The 21,406-nt window shown below is 36.7% G+C and overlaps 1 protein-coding gene across 8 annotated transcripts in view; it reads left to right on the top strand.

Annotated features, from left to right (window-relative positions):
* The first annotated feature begins 4,663 nt into the window (after window positions 1–4,663).
* TMEM260 (transmembrane protein 260) overlaps window positions 4,664–21,406 on the top strand; it is a 71,905-nt gene continuing 55,162 nt past the window's right edge. For 3 of the 8 annotated variants that reach the window (XR_013762185.1, XR_013762186.1, XM_079129304.1), the window contains exons 1-3: window positions 4,692–4,948; window positions 9,861–9,892; window positions 10,622–10,773. Coding sequence is in view for 5 of the 8 variants with exons in the window: in XM_079129304.1 (XP_078985430.1) it covers window positions 4,798–4,948; window positions 9,861–9,892; window positions 10,622–10,773 (335 nt within the window). In the remaining 3 variants the exon portion in view is untranslated. Of the gene's footprint in view, window positions 4,949–9,860; window positions 9,893–10,621; window positions 10,774–21,406 lie in introns of all 8 variants that reach the window. The other 5 variants (XM_079129307.1, XM_079129306.1, XM_079129308.1 and 2 more) reach the window with 4 other exon arrangements.

Genomic DNA, 21,406 nt, shown 5'->3' with positions numbered 1-21,406 from the left:
TTTTTGGCTCATGTATCCCAAATTGGTTGCTAGAGAAGCTGGCAACAGGAGACGCCAATAGGCATAGATTTTTTAAAAATCTCCCAACAAAAAGCTGCATTCTCTGGATAAAGAACCAAGAAAGGGACAAACCAGATACTTTTAGGAAATAACCTCTCTACTGTAGCCAAAACCAAGGCAAAAACTTGGACAAAGGCTGAGCAGGAAGCCTAGACTCCTACCCACTCCAGGTGCCCCAATATGCCCACCTGGTTGGTGTCAAAGAAGACAGAGGAAGGAGCCAGAGCTTCCATTTTGTTGGGTAGTAATGAGACCACCTTTTCAATGGGGTCATTGAAAACTACTTCTAGTCTTTTATCCCCAACCAACCATAATGAGGTGTGTTTTTCTCTCCCTGCTGGGTAGGGTCAGAGGGCCTAGTGGAGAGTCAAGACTTGAACAATCATCCAACAAAAAGAAGGCCACCTTCCTTGTCCTCACCTATAAAGTAGTGCCAATGAAAGGCACAGGGGCAAAACAATGAGGTACCCTACCCTTCCTAACTGGAGAGATAGCAGGAAGACTTGGTGGGTAGCCTCTGCCCAGTAGGAAGGAGGAGACCCCCATTGGGTTTAATAGATGCCATTCATAAATGCCAGGGAAAGAAGTCTTTCCCAGGGGTCCTGAGAGGCAACACAAATGACCCCTTTTGTTTGATTTTCAAGACTGCCAGAGCCAAATGTGAGATATCATAGGACTATAGAGCTACGTATAGGTGGAACATACCTAATCCAAAAATCCAAACTCTATAATGCTCTGAAATTCAATTTTTTTGTGTGTGATGATAGGAAACTTAAAAAGTTTTGGATTTTAGAGCAGTTTGATTTTATATTTTCAGTTTAGGGATGCTCAACTGGTAAAGTTGTACACAACTATTCCAAAATCCATAATCTAATCTCTGAATTCTGAAATACTTCAGATAAGGGATGTTCACCCCTGTATTTATTTTCCCTCTGTCTAATATTCTGTTTCTAATGCCAGGGATGGCCTCTGTGATGCTCAGTAGATGTGACAACTTGTCTTGACAACATTCTCTAACTTTTCAATCAAATGATAATCTTGGTGTTGCTGTAAAGGTATTTTGTACATATGATTAAAATCCACAACTAGTTAACATTATAAGGCAGAGATAATCTGAGAGGCCTGATTCAATTAGTTGAAAGCCCTAAAGAACAGAGTTGAGGTTTCTCTGATGAAGAAGAAATTTCTCCTGTGGACAGCAGCTTTGTCACATGTCTAAAAATTCCAGACTACTCTTTCTGATGACCTTCCCCATGGATTTCAGACTTCCTTTGTCAGTCCCACAATCACATAAGATAATCTGTCATAAATCTCACATATTTTCTACTAATTCTGTCTCTGGGTTGAATCCTGAGTAATTTCCATATTTTTCTACTTCATATCTTCTATTCTAGTAGAAATCTAAATCACTGTGGAATGAAGTAGAACTCAAATAATAAGTAAACACTATTTATGTATCTCATTGGTCTGCCCAGGGTCTAGTCCAGTCTCTCTTCCTTTAATATTTTCTACCTCAACCTTTCTCTTCTGTCCTCCTTGGTCCTATCCCCTTGAGTGTCCTGAACATCTTTACTTTACGTCCCTTTACAAATACTTCTTGGGATTACAAAAACAAAAATGAAAAATGAAACAAACCTTATTTGGAACTCCAGTCCCCGTGGATTCCCATACCACTCTTTCCCTTCGCTGTCGGACTTTTTGCACATGTATTCCTTTTTTACTTCTTCCATTTCCTCCCTTCTTAACTGACTGGTATCAGGTTTCTAGATCTACTACTGTACTGAAACTGAACCTCTGGAACTTTCAAGCTTCAAACACCTCAGGTCACCAAATCCAACTCTACCTGCTAGTTGTCTCCCAATATCCAGTCTCCTCTTTTTCCTTTGTCGTAAGAGTCCTGGGCAAGTTGTCCAGCTGAAAAGTTAATTTCTCAGCATCTTTTGCCTCTAGGAGTGTCCTGTTATTCAACTGTGACCAATGGAATGTAGTAGAATTGTACAGAGTGCTTCCAGAACACTCTTAATTTGAAAGGATGGAACATGCCCAACTCTTTCCTTCTTCCCTTTCTCTTTTCTCCTGAAGTACAGGTGTAATGACTGGAGCAATAGCAGCTATCCTAGATCAGGACTTGACCTTGAGGGTATAAGCTGAGTGGAGTAGTGTCCAAAGATATATGGACCTTAATTTGTCCTTAATGGTATCAGGGAGTTGCCAGATCAGAGTTAGACTGAATTCCTCCAGACTTCTGACATCTTTTTCATGAGAGAATGAATGCTTAGATGTTTGAGTCACAGTATCAGGGTCTGTTAGTAGCAGCCTAATGAAGTCTGTGATGGATATATAAGTGGCCTCTCATTGTTCATTCTTTCTTTTATTACATAAATATTCAGGCACCTACTTTGTGTCAGTCATCATTCTAAATACAGTGAAAATTAGACAAAATCTGCCAGGTTTAAAAGGTATTTAAACATAGAGAAGTCAGGTCCAACTGGATATTCTGTAGCTTAACGAAGAGGTTGAGGAAGTATAGTTTGAGTTTGTGTGTGTGTGTGTGGGGGGGTTTTCTTTCTTTTTTCTTTTCTTCTTCTCCTTCTTCTTCTTCTTCTTCTTTTTTTTAACTAGGGATTGAACCCAGGGATGCTTGACCACTGAGATACATCCCCAACCCCTTATTTATTTATTTGGTACCAGGGATTGAATCAGGAGCAGTGGTTAACTACATACTCATACTCAACCCTTTTTATTTTTTATTTTGAGATAGGGTCTCGCTAAGTTTCTTAGGGTCTTGCTAAGTTGCTGAGGCTGGCCTCCAACTTGCCCTCCTCCTGCTTCAGCCTCCAGAGTCACTGAGATTACAGGCATTTGCCATCATGCCCAGTGAGGAGGTATAGTTTGGAGAAATATGACTCTGATGTTACTATTTAATCTTCAATAACATTTTGGGAAAGAAGGCAGAAAGAGAGAAAAGTCTAAAACAGCCCTGCTACAGTCCATCATTTGGATTTCTGAAGGGAGCAGCACCAGGGCAGACAGGCTGGTGGTAAAGGAAAATCCAAAGCAGCATGCTGTTACTAGAGCCCAGAGAAAAAACAATGTTTCAGAATAAGAACATTCAGGTGCTTAATGAGAGGTGGAGTCAGTTGCAGAGAACTACCTTTCTTCATCTTCAAATAAAAAAGTAAATAAATAACCAGGAAGCTAAAGAAGCTTAGGTTTCACAGCTCCTACAAGAATAGATTTTGAAAAAGAAAAAGAAAAAAACAATAGGCCTTGTGTAAGGTTCCATATGCAGTCCGATCCACACCAAAGATGGCCCCTGAGCGGCTTCTTCTTCCCATAAGTCTCGGCTTCCGGCCACCTATTTTCCGCAGGCGGCAAGCCGGACCAATCAGAAACCCACACGCCACTTTCTCCCTTAACCCGGAAGTCCCAAGAGTATATATGTAAGCTTCATTTTGTAATAAAGCGGACTTCTCCCGTGACCTGCTAACCTGCCTCCTTCTTCATTTTCCGCGCGGTTCTTTTACCTTGTACTTAAATTTGTGTCTGCAGTTTTGTATTTGCTTGCTTAAGGAATTCTCCAAACTGTATAAATTCAAGCCCCATGAAATCTAGATGTGCACCCCTCTTCATCATTCCTTACCTCTGTCAAATCTGAACTACATAAACGTTATTGATATTACTTTTTTCTTAGCTTCTTCTTATGTCACCTTACTCTCGCCCACTCTTCTCTCTTCTTCTGCCACTCCCTAACTAAAGACACCTGCTAAAGTTAAACTTCAACCTTGTTCTTGTTACACACACTAAGTCTTTGTCAAGTTAGTCATATCATTCATATGTGCATAACTCCCAAAATTCTAATTTCAGCTCGTATTTCTATCTCCCAAACATGGGCAAAGAATTATTCTCTTTTGAAATAAAAATTTATCTTTTTATAAAGCTGATAAGCAAAACATGAAAAGGACAAAAAGGGAAAGAAGTACATACTTGGTTCACTCAGAATTATTTGTTTGCCTGCTCTTTTGGAAAAGAAATAGAAGAGAGCCTATCTTAGTTCTCTACTGTCGATTAACAAATTACCCCAAATTTATTGGCTTAAAACAACATCTATTATGTCTCTGTGGGACAGCAGTCTGGCTTAGTTGGATCATCAGCTTCAGGGGTTTCAGAGGCTGCAATCAAGGTCTTAACACGACTTAGAGTCATTTCAGGTCTAAAATGGGAAAGGTTCCACTTCCTTGCTCCCCAACAAGGTGTTGGCTCCACTCAGTTCCTCCAAGGTGGTGGTACTGAGGGCCTCCACCGGTTCCTGGCTGGCTCCTTTTGTGCAGTTCCACCCCAAACCACAGGTGGCAGAAACAGCCCCTCCTCACTTGCGGTTTTCAACTCCGCTTCTGTCTCTGTCAGAACCGACCAAGTCAGTATGGCGGAGGGGGGTATTGCCACAGGGACGGTACAGGCTCGCTTTCCTCAGAGATGCTCCCCACCGTGATTGGTCACTTTAGAGCACACGTTGAGGACGTACACGCCCATTCGTGGTGGTGACTACAAAATCTTCGGGCCTGGCTCTCGAGTGCCTGGCCGTTTCTCTGCCACCCCTCTTGGGCGGGAAGGGTGCGCCCGGCCGCTGGGGCTCGACCCGGAAGCTGCCGCGCGGGGTGCACTCGCCTCTCGGCAGGGACTGTGGGCTCCGCGCGGAGTCTGTGGACCAGCCGCGTCCTCGGTCCGTCCGAGTCCATGGGTCTCCATGGCGACGGCAAGGGCGGGGGGCGGGCAGCCCGAGCAGGGCCGCGCTCCGGGGGCCTCCGCGGCGGCGTCGCCGTGTTCGCCGCTGTGGCCGCAGTATTCACTCTCACGCTGCCCGCCTCGGTGCCGGGGGGAGACTCGGGTAAAGTACTCTCAGGCCGCCCCTCCGTCCTCTCCCCCGGCGCTACGGCGGGAAAAACCGCGGCCGGCGCTCCTGGTTCGGTCCAGTGGGCTCGGGCCTCCCATGCACCCGCCGGTGCGCGGCGCGGGGTTCATGTTTCGGAACCAGTTCTTCCATGCCAGTGACTCTGGTGTCTTTAGTTCCCATGCTTTCGAGGAAGGGCTCCTGTGGGTTTCTCCGACGGGGTTCAGCGACCTTCCCACTTCCTCAGATCTTTTTTTCTGGCCCTGACTTTACTTACCATTCCCCTTTAGTCCACGAAGGTTACCTTCCGAGCCCTCTTGTTTCAGACAAAAGGAATAACAGTAGGGGCGAACAGATACCATGGAGAGCATTCTAGTGTGCTTAGAGATGGTGCAGAAGTTACTGATAAATCCTGGAGACAGTAAGAGAGTGAGCCTCAGAAAGACTTCTGAGGAGGTGACATTTTAGTTGAAACAGGAGTATTGACAAGGAACCAGCCGTGCAGAATACTTTAAAAAGTGGGAGCCAGGTGTAGCTGTAAGCAGCTTCTACTAAAAAGAAAAGCACGACTCACGGACCTTTTCCATCGTATGCATTCTTGTTCTGTATTTGGGACTAGAAGCAGTCCCGGTTTTGTTTTTGTTTTACTGCCAAATAAAGTGGACCATCCAGTAATGGCAGTAGTTGACTCAGAACAGTGCTGTAAATTTAGGTAGTAAATCTATATCCTGAAGAAACGGTGTACTATTTATCTTTTGTTGGATGACGTATTACCCAAATTTAGTGGCTGGAAGCAGCAGATATTTATTGTCTCCCCATTGGGGTAGATCCATAATATCGGTGCAGTTGAGCCAGGTGCACTACTCAGGACAAGGTTGCTGCCATGGCGTAGGCTGGGGCTCTCCAGTCTTCTGGAGGCTCCATTTGAGGAGAATCTGCTTCTAAACTCACCCTAGTTCTATGCTATGCAGGTTTCTCTATAAGATAGCTGACATGTCAAAAGAAAGATAGGGCACCTCTGTCTGACACTTGTCATTTTGTAACCTAATCCTGGAAGTGTTATGCCATTGCCCTGTTTTATTCGTGGGAGTCAGTAAATCCAGCCCACATTCAAGGGGGAGAGGATTACACAAGTGAGAATTCCAGGAGTTGGGGATTATTGGGAGCTGTCTTCAAGACTGCCAGCCACATCAAAGTTCCTTAATGTTCTGTTTTCCTAGTCATTACGTTCTGATTTCCTTCAGGTCCTTCAACAAATGCGCCAGTGTTTCCTTAGTGTACTAGGGAATGGAGGTTTATATTAAATAGTGGGAGTATCTTTATGGTTGTGAGTTTTAACATTGGAGTGCATTATTCAAAGATTAGGTAGTTTTATTACCTGTTTTAAAGCAGCTACTTATGGCTGGCTGAGCCTCAGAATGGGATGGGATGAGTAAGAATATTTACTGATCACTTACTATGCCAGGCACAGTACCACGTGCTTTTTATGGATTGATGTCTTAGCCTTCCCAGGTACTCTGAGGTAGGTACTATTATTATCTTCCTCTTATATTGATGAAAAAACTCAGGCTAAGCTATATCCAAAGTCTCAGCTAGTAAGTCAGGGCTGTCAGGGAAATAACCCAAGTAGATTGCCTTTAGAACATGCACTAGTAACCTATACTCTGTCAAAGAATTTTATGAAATACTTTGTGAAATCCACCATCACATATATAGTAATATTTAAAGACTATTTAAAATCTATGGCTGTTGACTCACACCTGTAATCCCAGCTTCTCTGGAAACTAAGGAGGAGGATCACAAGTTCAGGGTCAGCCTGGCAACTTACTGAGACACTGTCTTGAAATTTTTAAAATATAAAAAAAAGAGCTGGGGATGTACCTTAGTAGTAGAGTACTTGCCTACTCTGCACAAGGAACAAGGCTCTAGATTCAGTCTTCAGTACTGAAAAACAAAACAATACTATGGCTGTGGTCTTGTTTTTATTAATGAAGTATTTTTTCTCAAAAGAATAAAGTTATGTATTCCCCTTTAGTTCCTAAACTTTTTAGATGTTCTCATTTGTTTAATTTGATACTCAATAGTGGTTGCTTCTAATAGTTTTATGTTTATTTTGGGGAATGATAAATAATCTTTTTCATCTATACACCAGTATGGAAATTTTGTTTAATTATATCTTTGATCATTTTGTTTGTATGTTGAGTGTACTGTTCTCCTTGAATATTTATGAAATAATTTTTCTATCAATAAACAGAATACATCTCAAACCAAAATAATGCATGTATTCTTCTTCCCAGTAAGTCTTAAGTTATACTGCATAAACCCATGGCATTGTGAGACTTTCGTTAAAATTATTTTTTGCACTACTTGATATGCATCTTTCAGTTATGGGCAGGAGTACTCATGGTCCTTTGGGAAGGGGTAGAAATTTAGTCTTCACTAAGTTAACTTTTATATGGGTTTATATATTTTAAAGATACTGTCTTTAACAGACTTGATATATGACAATATAATAGTATAATTAACATTAACAGATATGAAGAATAAAGAAATATAAGGGAGCTGGGTTTTATGAACATTAAGCATCTGTAGACAACTCTGAGCTTGCCACCCGTTTGCTTCCTAGATAACAAAACTGTGGGTCCCAACTTCAGAATTGCCTGGGAAACTTGGATCCCTAAGGGTCTCATTATATTAGGGAGTTTTTGAGTAAGGTCAGGAATCTTCCACTAAAAACAATGACCAGGTAATTCCAATGCGAGTAATAATAGGAGTTAACTTTGAAGAAACACCAGCTTAAAGGGTTAGGACAGCTGCATGCATTGGCACATTCTCCTGAAGCAGGAGCAGGAGGATCACAAGTTCAAAGCTAGGCTTGGAGACTTAGTCCTTAGTCTAAAAGTCTAAAAATAAAAAATAAGTAAAAAGGGCTGGAGATGTAGCTCAGTGGTGAAGTGCCCCCTGGGTTCAATCCCCAGTACAAGGAAAAAAAAAACTTTTTAAAAATAGAGTAGAATGAATAATGATCTCAAAATTTTGAACTCATATACTTTGTCACACAGCTATAAGAACAGTAAGAACAAAAACTGATCAAAAGAGTTTGGAACAGCAGACATAAGAACTAACCTGTTAGGGAGCAAAACTATGCTTGAGAGTAGTTACAAAGAGAAAAGTTATTCTAAGAAATTTTAGACCATAAATAATTTATTTAAAAAAAAAAGTATTTGGGATATAAAAAGTACCTTGGTTTCTATTCATGAATATTTCCAGGAGATTTAAAAAATGTCCTTAAGAAGGGAGTAGGTCAGTGGTAAAGCATCCCTGGGATCAATCCCCAGTCCGAAAAAAAAAAAAGAGTCCTTAGGTAATTGACTTAGGTAGGCAGTAGGTGTTGTTGGGTGCCCTTACAGGGCTTCTATGTTGCAGTGATTCGCCTAAGAATGAGGTGTCTTGAGTAGCAAGTATGACAATGTGATAAGTCTTGATCAAGTTCTATGTTCAGAGCTTGAGTTAGATTGTGTGGCCAGAGCAGGGGGAGGTGGGGATGTCTTGGCAGGATCATGAAGTGGCTAAGATAATGTTTTTAAACTTAGTGGGAGAGAGAAATGAAAACAACTAGCCAGAATATAAGGCAATCTAAAGTGCTAAGTAGACTCAAGCAGGCTCTGTAGAGGAGAAAGAAGTGATTAATTCTAGTGGGGGAGGCTGGCGAGAAAGTTATGTAAGGAAAGGTGTCACTGAGGAGGTGGCAATTGAACTAGGCCTTGAAGGATTTAAGAGAGAATGCTGGGGAAATATTCCATGGTAAGAAAATGAGTGCTAAGAGGTGCCAAAGAGGACCACCCCAGAGGAACACTGGGTATTCAGATTTCACTGAGATGAGCCTGGGTTGATGGATATAAGCCTGGTAAAGGGACCTTGCAACCATAGAGAGTCAAATGTCTTGCTGAGGAATCTGAACTTCATTCAGTAAGCAGAGAATAGTCATTGAGAAATTTTACACTAGAGATATAATCCAGCCTGTTTGTCTTGGGAAGTAGCCATAAGTAATTTCAGTATGCAGGTAAAGTAGGTCAAGTTTTACTGAAGTCCAGTCCAGAGAAAGTGAAGGCTAAATTGTACCTGGGGCAGTAAAAAATTAAAAGCAGAGTATTGACACCTACTGAAGGACAAAAAAAGAACATTAGTACTTTTCCTAGCAGGTCATAGTAATCGCAAGTCATCAATATAGAACAATTTCTTACATGGTACTATATACTACAGTATATAGAGATGAGTCGGAAATAGACCTTATGCTTTATATACTTAAAATAGTAATGAATAAGCATTGAATTACTGCATCATATTTTTAGAAATAATCCTTATCATGAGGAACTATGAACCATATAATGACTTACTGATTGGAAAAAAATATGGTAGAACCTATCTAAAGAACCTAGGTGGAAATTGTTTAAAAATATCTAAATTAATGTAGACAAGGTATACAAATGCCTTATATATGGCACATTTTATAAAGTGTTCAAACTTCAGACCTTTGTACATTTGACATAAGTTGCATCTTTATAGACTATTTGAGCTAAATTCTTGAGAAATGATACAGCTCTCCAAAAGTATTTGTATATTTTCTAGTAAATGCTACTTTTAGGAGGGAAAATAAGCATTTTTTAAAGTGGAAATTCACCTGTATTTCCACTGACCAGTTTCGAAAAACTATCAAAGATGGTTTGTTCAATAAGAACTAAGGGAGAAAATATTCTTTGACTATTTCATGCTGTTAAATCTCTACAGATTTACAGTTTTATCCAGTCAAATTAATGCAAAACCCCAATGCAAGCATTTGGATTTTGAAAACTTTGGAGGAGTGTCATTCTCTAATAGTAATTATTGGTTTTACATTATTTTTTCACAGGGGAACTGATCACAGCCGCACATGAGCTTGGAGTAAGTATTAGTTTTATTGTTTAATCAATGCTCTCATTAACAGTTTTAGGAATTAAGAAAGTTTAATTAAGCATGGAGTAAAGTAGATTAATTTATTTTCAAACCCTAGTTTTTAGTAACTTATAAGTACAGTACGTGACAATTTACTTTAAGTTTTAAATCCAATTAAACTAAATTATAAAGCAAAGCCTTTACTATATATACAGTGGCTGGCTTATTATCACCCTAAATTTTGTATAAGCTGTGGAGAATAAAATAAATCGGGTTAACAGTTTTAATAAGTTTATTATTTAATAAACTTTATTATGGTGCATGATCCCTTTAGGCAAGACCTTACGACTGTCAGCATGGTGGTAATCCCATAGCAGTGTGGTCTTTCAACTTTCTAACCAATACGATATTTCAGAACCTGCTTTATTTCAAGAGCCTTTTAAATGACCCTAATGTACTGTGAACCCAGAGAACAAACTGCTTAAGAACTGACAATGAAATATGTCACCCTTTTTCTAGGTGACACACCATGTGATAGACACTGCCAAATCCACTAAAGAAAATATTTATTTGTATTGGCACAAGAGGATTACAATAGGAAACCACTATTCAAACATTTAGTCATTGGTGCTTAATCTTTCTACTTGCCTGAGAAAAGGGCTATACTTTTCAATTAAAGTCAGTGTGACTCTTTTTTTCCTAGATGAAAATCTTCTAACTGTTGCTCTATTTCCATAGGTTGCCCATCCTCCCGGATATCCTTTGTTCACACTGGTGGCTAAACTGGCAATTATGCTCTTTCCTTTTGGTTCAGTTGCCTACCGAGTCAATCTTCTCTGTGGCTTATTTGGAGCAGTAGCTGCGTCATTACTTTTTTTCACCGTTTTCAGGTAAAGTAGTTGATTAGTTAAAATTAAGTGTTAGTAATTGGAGATGTGGCTTTCTTATGGCCAGCTACATACATTAAAAAAAATCTTTTGTTGCTTGAGTGGTTTCCCTAACTCATGTGATTGCACTTTCTTCATTTACAGTAATTTCATATGCATTTGGCCCCTCACATGATTACACGGTTGGTTCTGCTTCATACAATGGGGTGAAGGTGTCACTGGTTCATTATCACAGTTCTCTGGTTAGGCAGAACTAATGAGGTTTGTCATTTTGTGAAGATGCAGATAGGCCAGTTTAATTCAACAATATGAAGTTCATCTTTTGATAAATGGTAAATACCATTTAATTACTCACAGCATTGCTGATGGGTAGCTGCCTTTCACACCAGATCTAATATCTAGTCATATTATATTCTAAATGTGAACATGTATGCTTTTTGAAATGAAGTTGTTAACTAAGAAAATCACGTTTGAGATGTGATTTTAGCTAAGTTCACTTTGTTCCATTACAGCTGCAGGGAAGATAGGAAACTAGACCACACTTACTTCATTAATGGAAAGCTTTCTTAGTTTGGAAGCTACTCTTGCTTTTAAAAAGTGGTCATTTGTTTAGGATATTGGTTACCTCATTTGTCTTTGATGTTTCTGTCTCTTTTACTCCTAACTTACTCCATAGTTACTATTCTAACTATGTGCCAGAGGATAATAGCAAAATATAAATTATACTTCCTAAAAAGGGAAAAAATAAATTAAAACACTTCTTCAAAAACTTTTATAGTTTTTTAAAATAAAAACAAATCATTTTTATATGTAAATACAGTATAATTTGAATAAACATAATTTCAAACGTTATTTTTGGAGACTAATATCTTATAATGGTCATAACGCTGCCCTTTAGCTAAATTCTTTTTACATTCTTTTTATATTATTTATAGAAAGGTAAAATTAACAATTATGACTCTCAGTGTTTACTTTTAATCTATTTGTGGAAAGCTTTCAGATATAAATATTTTATTATTGATGATTTACTAAATGTTTATATTATTCAATTTATTCTATTTAATGCTACATTTTTTCAGTGATAGCCAAATCTTTAAGTATGAATTTAAAAATAACATCTCTGCCTTGACTGATTAATGTTCTAAATGGCTAGGGTAAATTTTTTTAGAATTATTTCTTCTGAGTCCTTTCCATAGAGAGAAAAGTTGATCATCTTATTTTTAAATACCTAGGAGTGAAATTTGGACTTATCTGTTGTATATCAATTGTATGAGTTATTAATTTTCACAAGACATTTTAAGACAGACATTTAAAGAAAACTAGTGTTTATTTTAATAGTTCATCTGTTTTAGAAGATCTTTTATGTAACATATATGTATTTAAATGTTATGCCACTATAAATGCTCTTAGGCAAGTGATTTACCTCCAAAAATGTCCTGTTTGTCAACATATTGTTGATGTCATTCCACATGAGAATACTATAAAAATCATACGTAAAAATCTTTTCAGACACTGCATAGCTTTGAACAATAATTTTCCTTTGAGTTGTTCCACATTTTAAAATAGCTTTTACTAATGCTTATGCTTGATTATATGACTTTTAGATAAGCACACTAGCCTGTGTCCTTTTCTTTTAATATGCAGCATTAATGATAAATTTTTATACTAGCTAATGTGTGCTTGAAATCACAACTTTAATACTAGCCTACCAGGCATTTGAGTGGTTTTAGTAATGTAGTACTTTGGAAAAGTTGCTTTCTTTCTGAAAAGGGATCTAACAATATTATCTCTCACATACATTTTAATATGAAAATACTTCATTATTTTGAATACAAATAACTGACAAGGTACATGTCCTTTGGGAACAACCTAGTTCAAGTGGCAAATCTGTTTTGTCAAACAATAGACACCCTTCAGAAAGGAGAAGCCATCTCTATGGTAATAGGACTAACAGTAGCCTATTGATTGAGTGGAAGAAGACATTATACAATGTCAGCTGGCTTGTTACAATTTCATTTGTTGTATGACCTGAACTTAACCTCTAAAACCTTTCTTCTGTGAATATAAACCCAACAGCAGGACACAGTTTTTGTACAGTCATTACAGTGATGGCTTTTTTCCAGTCCTAGCATACAGTAAATATATTCCTTTACAGGTTGACTCCTTTATCAGAATTTGTTTAGGAGACATTTCACTACTTTATTCATTTACAGACCAAATCATCATTCCATTTTGTTGTTGAATATTGAAGGGTTTTGATCCAGGAAACAGTTTTATTCTTTCTTTTCCCCCATCACTTAAGAGAACATTACTGTACATGTGGGATTAGTGCTGACTGGTGTGCAGTAAATTAATTCTTTTAACAGGTTTAGGTTTTTTTCAGGTAATTGTTCACATAGCATTCACTATATTTAACTCTTGGGGTGGACATAAAGACCTTCTGTACCTTTTAAACAAAGATTGTATTTCAGAAGCAAATTTCTGTTTAAATGTGTTGATGTAAAAGGCTCCCTTTTTTTCAGTAAACATGACTTAGATTGAAAGAACAATTTATTCGTTATTTCCCATTACTATGTAATTTTTGCTTTTCTTGCATCTTTCTCTTGCTTTTAAAAGCTGTAAGATGTCATTAACACTGCATTTTTTGTCAGTCTTTCCTAATGGTTGGCACGAACTCATTTATATTTGCTTTGCTGTAGTGTAGAAAGTATATGAGTAAAATAGCACGTTGAAAGCTGTGTGTGTCACTGTCGTTTATTGAATTAAAAATAGTAAGATTGTGGCAGTTTCTATATTTATTTATGTATTGTCCCCTTCAGGGACATTTTTAAGCATGCAGTATGTTAGGAGTTTAATACTTTTCATTTGTATGAAATAATACTCATTTAATTCATATGTGTATCTGTGTATTTAAGGTTATGTAATAAAGTTAGTGATTTAAGGAACTGGAATTTTCTCTTTTAAGACCTTTGAAGTAAATGATTTTTAAATTTGATAGTCTGATATTTAAAGTCTTATTTTCTCTTTGCAATTCCCAAACCCTATTAATATAAAATAAGCTATAGGTAATATAAATCACAAATATGAATATCATTTAACTTTGCTTAATACTTGAATTACAAAATTATTTTCTAGCAAACATCAAACTAGGTCCTATATAGTAAAATAAGATGGTACTGAAATCACTATCATCAAACATCTACATGCTTACATTTTATATGTGCTGATCATTAAAATAGAAAGTTCATTGATAGCATTGAATACAAATGCTTTACTGCAATGAAGATTTAACTTGCTCATGGTTTCGAATGAGGACATATCTTATATCATTTATTTTGGTAGTTATAGGACAGGGAATATATTCTCAACAGGCTTGAGAGTCAGCATTTCTTTTTCAAACTATTAGTGACCAATTGGAACTATAGAAAAATTCATTGTTTCTTGAACACTCATGTGAATTGAAAGTAAAACTCTTAGTTTTAATAATGAAAATTCTGTACTTATTTTAAAGAAAGTAAGACAAAAATTACAAACAATTAGTCAGTTTTTCTAGAAGGCACTGTCTCAGAAAACTTGAATAAAAGTCCTAATACCATTAACATTGTGCATTTAGAAGTCAGATCTCTTAATGTCATCCAGGCTTCTTAGAATATTTGAATATTAATAATAATTAAAGGTATATTAAAACTATTCCTATTTAATACACAGAACTTATGACCTATTTCAGTAGTATTTAAATATGTTCTGGCATATTACTCTGTGCCCATATTTTAATCCTTGGGATTTTGTCATTTTTATAAATTATGTATTCCTACACATTATGTTGCTGCTAAAAATTAATTTGATTGTAGTTTTGGAAAGCAAGTACTTGATTCTGAGCACCATCTGCTATTCTAATAGCTTCCGTTAAGATTCCATTCAATAAAGAATAGAAAATTAAAATGCCATACCTTAGAGAATGAGAATCTCCTGCTTAAGGGACATTTGGATTTTCCAGCTCAAAGAGTATTTTAGATTATTGCCATAGAGAATAATGTGAAGCTCTTCCTAATTTCCGAAGTAACTACGCATAAGTAACAAATAGTCACCAAGTTTTTGTAGTTTGAGAAGAATGGAAAGTACTGGAGCATTAATTTTCATTCAGGAGAATATCTGTCTTGATCCCTGGTTAATTGATCATATATTTCTCTCGTACTTGTATTAAAATTGTATTGACTCAGACTAGTTAAGCATATTAAGAGCTTGGTTCATTTGCATTTTTTTATAAGTAGAGGGACATATTAGACTCAAATAGCAGCGCTTCATTTTGAAGGGAAAAAAGCAGGGCAAAAACTCTTTTAAGACTGTAGAGTCTTTTCTGACAGCTAGTCAGAGTTAGAATTAGTTCAAGGAAATGTTAATAATGCACTGCCTGGCCTAATCCCTTTGATATCACCAGGTAGCCTCCTGTTCATGGGTTAATTGCTTTAAAAGCGAAGGCAATATTCTGAGCGGTGGGCCGCTTCACCTTTTCACAGCTGTTACCATTGAGTGACAACTAAATCCCATGTGTAAGATGAGGAAGAGCTCAATCTCCAATTGGGAGAAAATTTATGTAAACCGCAATCCCTTCAGAATGTGCGGAAGTCATAGACTTTCTTGATTTACTCTGCTTTTCCCAGAAAGCTCTATTGTTCACTTTCCTAAGTCCCATCAACCCTTTGTAGCAGAATATCACAGCGGCAGCAGATAGCTTGAAATATATAAATGCTATCATAGCTCTGATTAATAGCAGTGCTTATGAGTCAAGTCTGATAACAGTGCAGCTCTCCACTCAATTTCAGATACTGCTAATGGAATCTGTCTTCTCCAATTGTAATATGAGAAGGCCTAATTTGCCATGGAGCTTGGAGCTGTCACCAGTAGGGGATTGTGGGGTCAGATGGGAGCTGCCAGGTTTTTGCCCTGCAGCTTGTATCTCTCACTTTGAATAGAGCAGCCCCCTGCCTGCCAGTTAGCTGATAGGCCGCCGTGGGGTTTATGCCACTATGTACAATAGGAGAGGGCTACATAGGCTGACTTTATAATTGTGAAGCTAGCTCATATTTCCACAGCTACTGTGCTGCATAATTTCTAATAAGTGGTTTTAACAAATGTCAGATTATGAAAAGTTTCCTCAATTACAAAAACTTATAAAACATTTAAATTGCTAAATCTGTTTCCTGCCGCGATTTTGCCACTGGAACTAGTCATCAGTTATTATGATTGCCCTAATAAATGCATATATTTCTTAAAATTACAAATAAAATATAGGTCATAACTCATATAGACTTGCTGCTTTTCAAAGCCATAAAAATAGAAAACAATCTTGACAAATTGAAATATTAAGATATACTTCCCAACTTTCATAGTTATACTACTTAATATTAATTCTCTATTGTTAAGTTGGTTGGTGTTGCTGATAAAAGTAGTTTAATACTCTCATTCTGTTGGGTTTAGTTATTTGGATGTTCTAAGTTTACTTTTAAGATACTTTTTAGTTTTAAGATACTTTTAGTATCTTAACATTATGAAAATTATGCAACATTTTCTAAGTTTTCAGTTAAAAAGGACAGAGTATGAAAGATGTATTGACCAGTGCCTTTGAGAATAATATACTGAAATATGCTTTTACCAGTTGCAGTTTTGCTACTGAATGCAAAGTACACTATCAAGATTAACAAGCTAATCTTGAGGTCTTGTGTATTTTTACAGATTTCAAATAAAATGTTCTAAAAATCTGTAATTTGAGGGTTATTTTAAACTGTGATGTATCTCAAGAAGGTGTTGCCTTCCATTTTTGACATTATTTGGCATACCAGGAGAATTTAGTAAAATGTAAATAATAGTGATGCCTATAAAGACTAGTTCAGTATTTTCTTTTAGATAATTTGGGTATAATTTGATGGGGTATAATAAAATGAATTATTTTAAACCTTTGCCATTTATTAGTTAATGCAGAAATCATAATTGTAATGGAAATTGTCTGATTACATCTTATTTATGGAAACTCTTCATAATTTATTTCTTCCATTTCAGTTGCATTTTTTTGAAGACTTTTTCATTTTTTCCCCAATTTTATATAGTGATTTAAAGTCAGGAGTAATACTTTGTCTTGTACGGTACTGGTGGTTAATATTTATGTAGCTGAAAATATAGGTGAAAAAGTTTACCTTTTGATTGAGTCTCATCAAAGAGAATTAATGTAAGATTTTTTTCTGGAGTTACAGAAAATTTTTACAAAATGTGATTTATCTGCAAGTTTTTTTAACATTTATGGAAATGTTTAAAAACATTTTAGGCCCAGTAGTGGTAACTTGAGAGATACACCTTTAATATACCACATCTTCAATGATTAATTTATGTTCATTAGGTCTAAACTTGAAAATGTTTACATTCTAATGCTACCTAGCCACTGACTATAACTCCCACAGAGCACTTGACATGACATACATTAGATGCCCAGTGCTCAAAGAACGTTGAGTGAACTGCCACCAAAAGAAAGAGGCTTAGCAGTGCTTGTATTTTCTTAGCTTAGCTCCCTAGTATCATCATTCTCAAGGTAGACTAAAAAGATAAATATATTGCACTGATTATGTGAATGAACCAGAAGGGAACATTTCGTATCATTTTTATGAACAAGACCCAGAAAGATAAGAGCTCAGAAGGGTAAGGATGATAGATTTGCTGTTGGTTGGATCCTGCTTTACTGTACTTCTTTCCTGTAATCCTTTGCACCATTTTAGTTGTCAGAATAAATTGACACTAGTAGTAATTTCTTTACCATTAATGTCCACATACTGCACAATTGTGGCCTGCCTACTCCCATTCCACTTACTTCAGAGAGTTCTCACTATAGAAGAGGGTAGCGCACACTCCATGTTGGGTTCTTTGCATACAAGTAACACTGAAGACAAATACGTTCATTAAATTTATGAGGTATATCATGTGTGTATTTGGAAATTTCAGGTTTCTGTTATTTGCCTTTTGATTTAGGGTTAGACAAACTTGTGACTACACATGAAAATCAAATACAGTGTAGTAGAAAGAAAAATATACCTTATCATCAATAGCAAACTAGTGTCAGTGGTGTAAATTGTAACCTCCTGATTTATCCATTATGTCAACAGATGGATACTATTCCATCAGTGAGGAAACTACTACACAATCACTACTTTTCTTAAGAAGCTTCCTGGGTCTCATGGATTTTGTGGACCAAAAAGAAGGCACTTATGTTTTAATCAAAGAATTCTGATACTCATCCTGTTAGCTGCTTTTAATAGCATCACACCTTCCCATTTCAGTGGGGAACCTCTATCATTTGCATTATCTGGGTGAAGTTTAAACCTTGACACCTTTCCCATACTATCTGTCATATTCTTGGTATGTCCTTCTTCATTGTGCATAAACAACATTCACTACTAGAATCTAAACTACATAACTTAAGTGTTAAACCAAATAAAAAGCAAGATTTATTTATTGCAAATATACTGCATAATAGTTTATGTGTAAAGTATTAAATATGTTTATATTAAAAAATACTTCAATTACTTGGATTTGCTATTCTGAATCACCTTTTCTCTATTAGTGTGAAACCTTAGAAATAAGTATATCTCTCTAATAGCATAAAAACTTGATTGTGATTATTGATATTGACATTGATATGCGACTGTCTTTTTGCGGGGGAGTACTGGGGATTGAACTCAGGAGCACTTGACCACTAAGCCATGTCCCTAGCCCTATTTTGCATTTTATTTAGAGATAGGTCTCACTGAGTTGCTCAGCGCCTTGCATTTGCTGAAGCTGGCTTTGAACTCTCGATCCTCCTGCCTCAGCCTCCCCAGCTGCTGAGATTACAAGTGTCTGCCACGGAGCCTGGCCATGACTATCCTCTATGATGCAGTGGTTATGTTATTAAAATTAGCATAGCCATGATGTTTAAAGTGTGTGATTTTTACTTCTTATGTCCTCATGAGATTTTATTTTTGGGGTTAGGTGTGGTGACACTAGCCTATAATCCCAGCTTCCTAAGAGGTTGAGGCAGGAAGATCATAAATTCAAGGGCAGCTTTGGAAACCTAGTGATACCCTGTCTTAAAATAAAAAATAAAAAGGGCTAGGAATGTAGCTCAGTAGTAGAGCAGTTGCCTAGCATGTGCAAGTCCCTGAGTTCAATTCCCCAGTATTGCAAAAACTAAAATAAAAAATAAAAAAGATGTTATTTTTCTGTAAGTCAGCCTAGATTTTACAATTCTGTACTTCATTTGAAATAGTATCTCCCTTGATCTTGCTGTATGAGAATTGGATTGAGAATGGGAAACGTTTTTTCTCATACTATGGCCAACTCATCATAAAATGTTCTTAAGTTACAATGGAAATAGACTATTTCCTTTGGTGAGTTCTGGTGAAAAGAGTCTTACTTTATTCATAACCTCATTTGAATTCCTGTTCTTTTTCTCTAGTTTACTATTGGCTTGATTAAAGTAATTAATTTCAGTAGAAAAATATATCTTTTATTGAGCTGATTTTAAGATTCTACTTTAGCACATTGCTAACTCTTAACTTGCTTTAAAAATAATTAAGCATATTTCCTTAATTCAAGAGAAAAAAAATGAAAATTGAAGTAGGGTTCCTTAATTGACAAGTGAAAACGTAGTGTTTTCGATTATGTCATCATTTTTTAAAAATTCAGGCAGTCTTTACATAAGTGACAGTTTTGCCATATTTTGTGGAGCATTCATGTTTATAGTTCATCTGCATATAAAACTTTATGGATGATACACTATAGCTTATTTTGTGGGCTCAAATCAATAATTTCATTTAAAACTCATATTTCAATAAATATGTCAGATTTGACATTTCTTTTATTTATTTTTACCTCCTTGATTTTTTTCCCTTAATTTCATTAGTTGCCAAGATGCTATTTTTCTAATTGTAAAGCACAACAATAATATAGGACATGATTCTTAAAAGATGCAAAGTGTACTCAAATACCAAGACATCTTTTGTCTTTTTGCACTTAAAAAAAGAGAGACTTCCTTGAAAATAATGACATAAGTATGATATGAAAATGGTTGGACTTAGGTGAGGTAATTAGAAACCATTGCTACTTGAAGCCCATTAAAAGCTTAAGATAAAGTGTGTCTGAAATTTTGAAAGATATGTAATTGGAAAACCTTTAATTTTCAAAATATTAATTAGGAATGCATAAACACTCATACACACACCCACACACACTCATACACATGCAAGATGCACTAATATGTTAACATGATTATCCAACGGTCTTAATAATCTAAAAATAATTCCTTTGACTTTGTAACACATTGTGTAGGTGATTTTAAGTTCTTCAAATCTGGTTTCCTTATTTTGTTTTGATTCAGTTACAGTTAAAAATTCAGATGCCTGCACTGGGAATGTGGTTTAGCAGTAGAGTGCTTGTGTAGTGTGTGCAGAGCCTGGGTTTGATTCCTCAGACCCACCACCACGAAAAAATAAATAAATAAATAAACAAAAAAATAAAAACCTTCAATTTAGTGAAAACCTGGAGAAATCTTAGTGAAAGTTCTTTAGTGAAAACTTTGAAAAGGTGATACTTACACTGAGTTGTAAATAAAAGTGGAAGTTAGCCAAGTGAAGGCAAAATAGTGCTCCAGATATACAGAATCTTGTTTGCAAGGAAACCCAGAGGTGGAGAACCAAGCTTGTAAATACAGTGATTTACATGTCTTATGGTGTTGCTGAAACCTGAAGTTTGAGAGAGGTTATGTTAAGAAATGAAGCTTTGTGTGAGCTGAAACCAGATCATGAAAAGTCTTGAATGTGGTAATGTGTTTCTATCATGATTCAAGGGGAATCATTAAAGAGTTAGACGCAGGGATGTGCTAGGTCAGGTATGTTTGAGATCCTTCACTCTGATAGCAACAGTGGGCACAGACCATGAAAGCAGATGGCTTTCCATACTATTGGGTTGGTTTGAGTTCCAGGAGATAATAATAACTGGATTAGGGCAGTGGCCATGTGATTGGAAAAAAGTTGATTCATTTAAAAATAATTGTGATGTAAAATTGGCAGCATTATGAAGTAGGGAGAGGAAGCCTTGATGTTGACACTAGGTCTCTTCACTTGAATAACTAAGGTAGATAATGAAAATCATGAAGATAGAGTATATAGGAGCAGGATCATTTTGAGCAAAGAGGATGAGAGGTTAATTTGGTGCCCATTAACTGTGATGTTCTGTGGGACATAAAGAGTTGGAGTGGCATTGGAATGGGGTATATAGCAATTGAAGTTACATAAATCTGAAACTTAAGAGAGCAAGTAGTGTTAGGGACAGATTTGGTGTTTTCAGTTGAAATCAAGATAGTAGATAAAGCCAGCCAGAGTATGTGAAGTGAGAAGAGCAGATTACCTGAGAATGAAATCTTTTTGAAAGAGCTGGAAAGAGCCCAGCTTTCAAGGATTTATTGGGAAAAAAGGAGACATTCAGCGAAGACACAGAAGGAAGACGCAGAGCCATTGGAAGGAAAACTGGGGTGTCGTGGGTCCCAAACATAAAACCAGTAGAGTAAATCTGGGAGAGTGATCATCAACAGTGTACAACCCAATGGAAAGCTCCA

This window comes from Sciurus vulgaris (genome assembly GCF_902686455.1).
Source record: "Sciurus vulgaris genome assembly, chromosome: 2".
In the NCBI taxonomy this organism is placed as follows: domain Eukaryota; kingdom Metazoa; phylum Chordata; class Mammalia; order Rodentia; family Sciuridae; genus Sciurus; species Sciurus vulgaris.
This window is presented reverse-complemented; position numbering and strand designations above follow the sequence as displayed.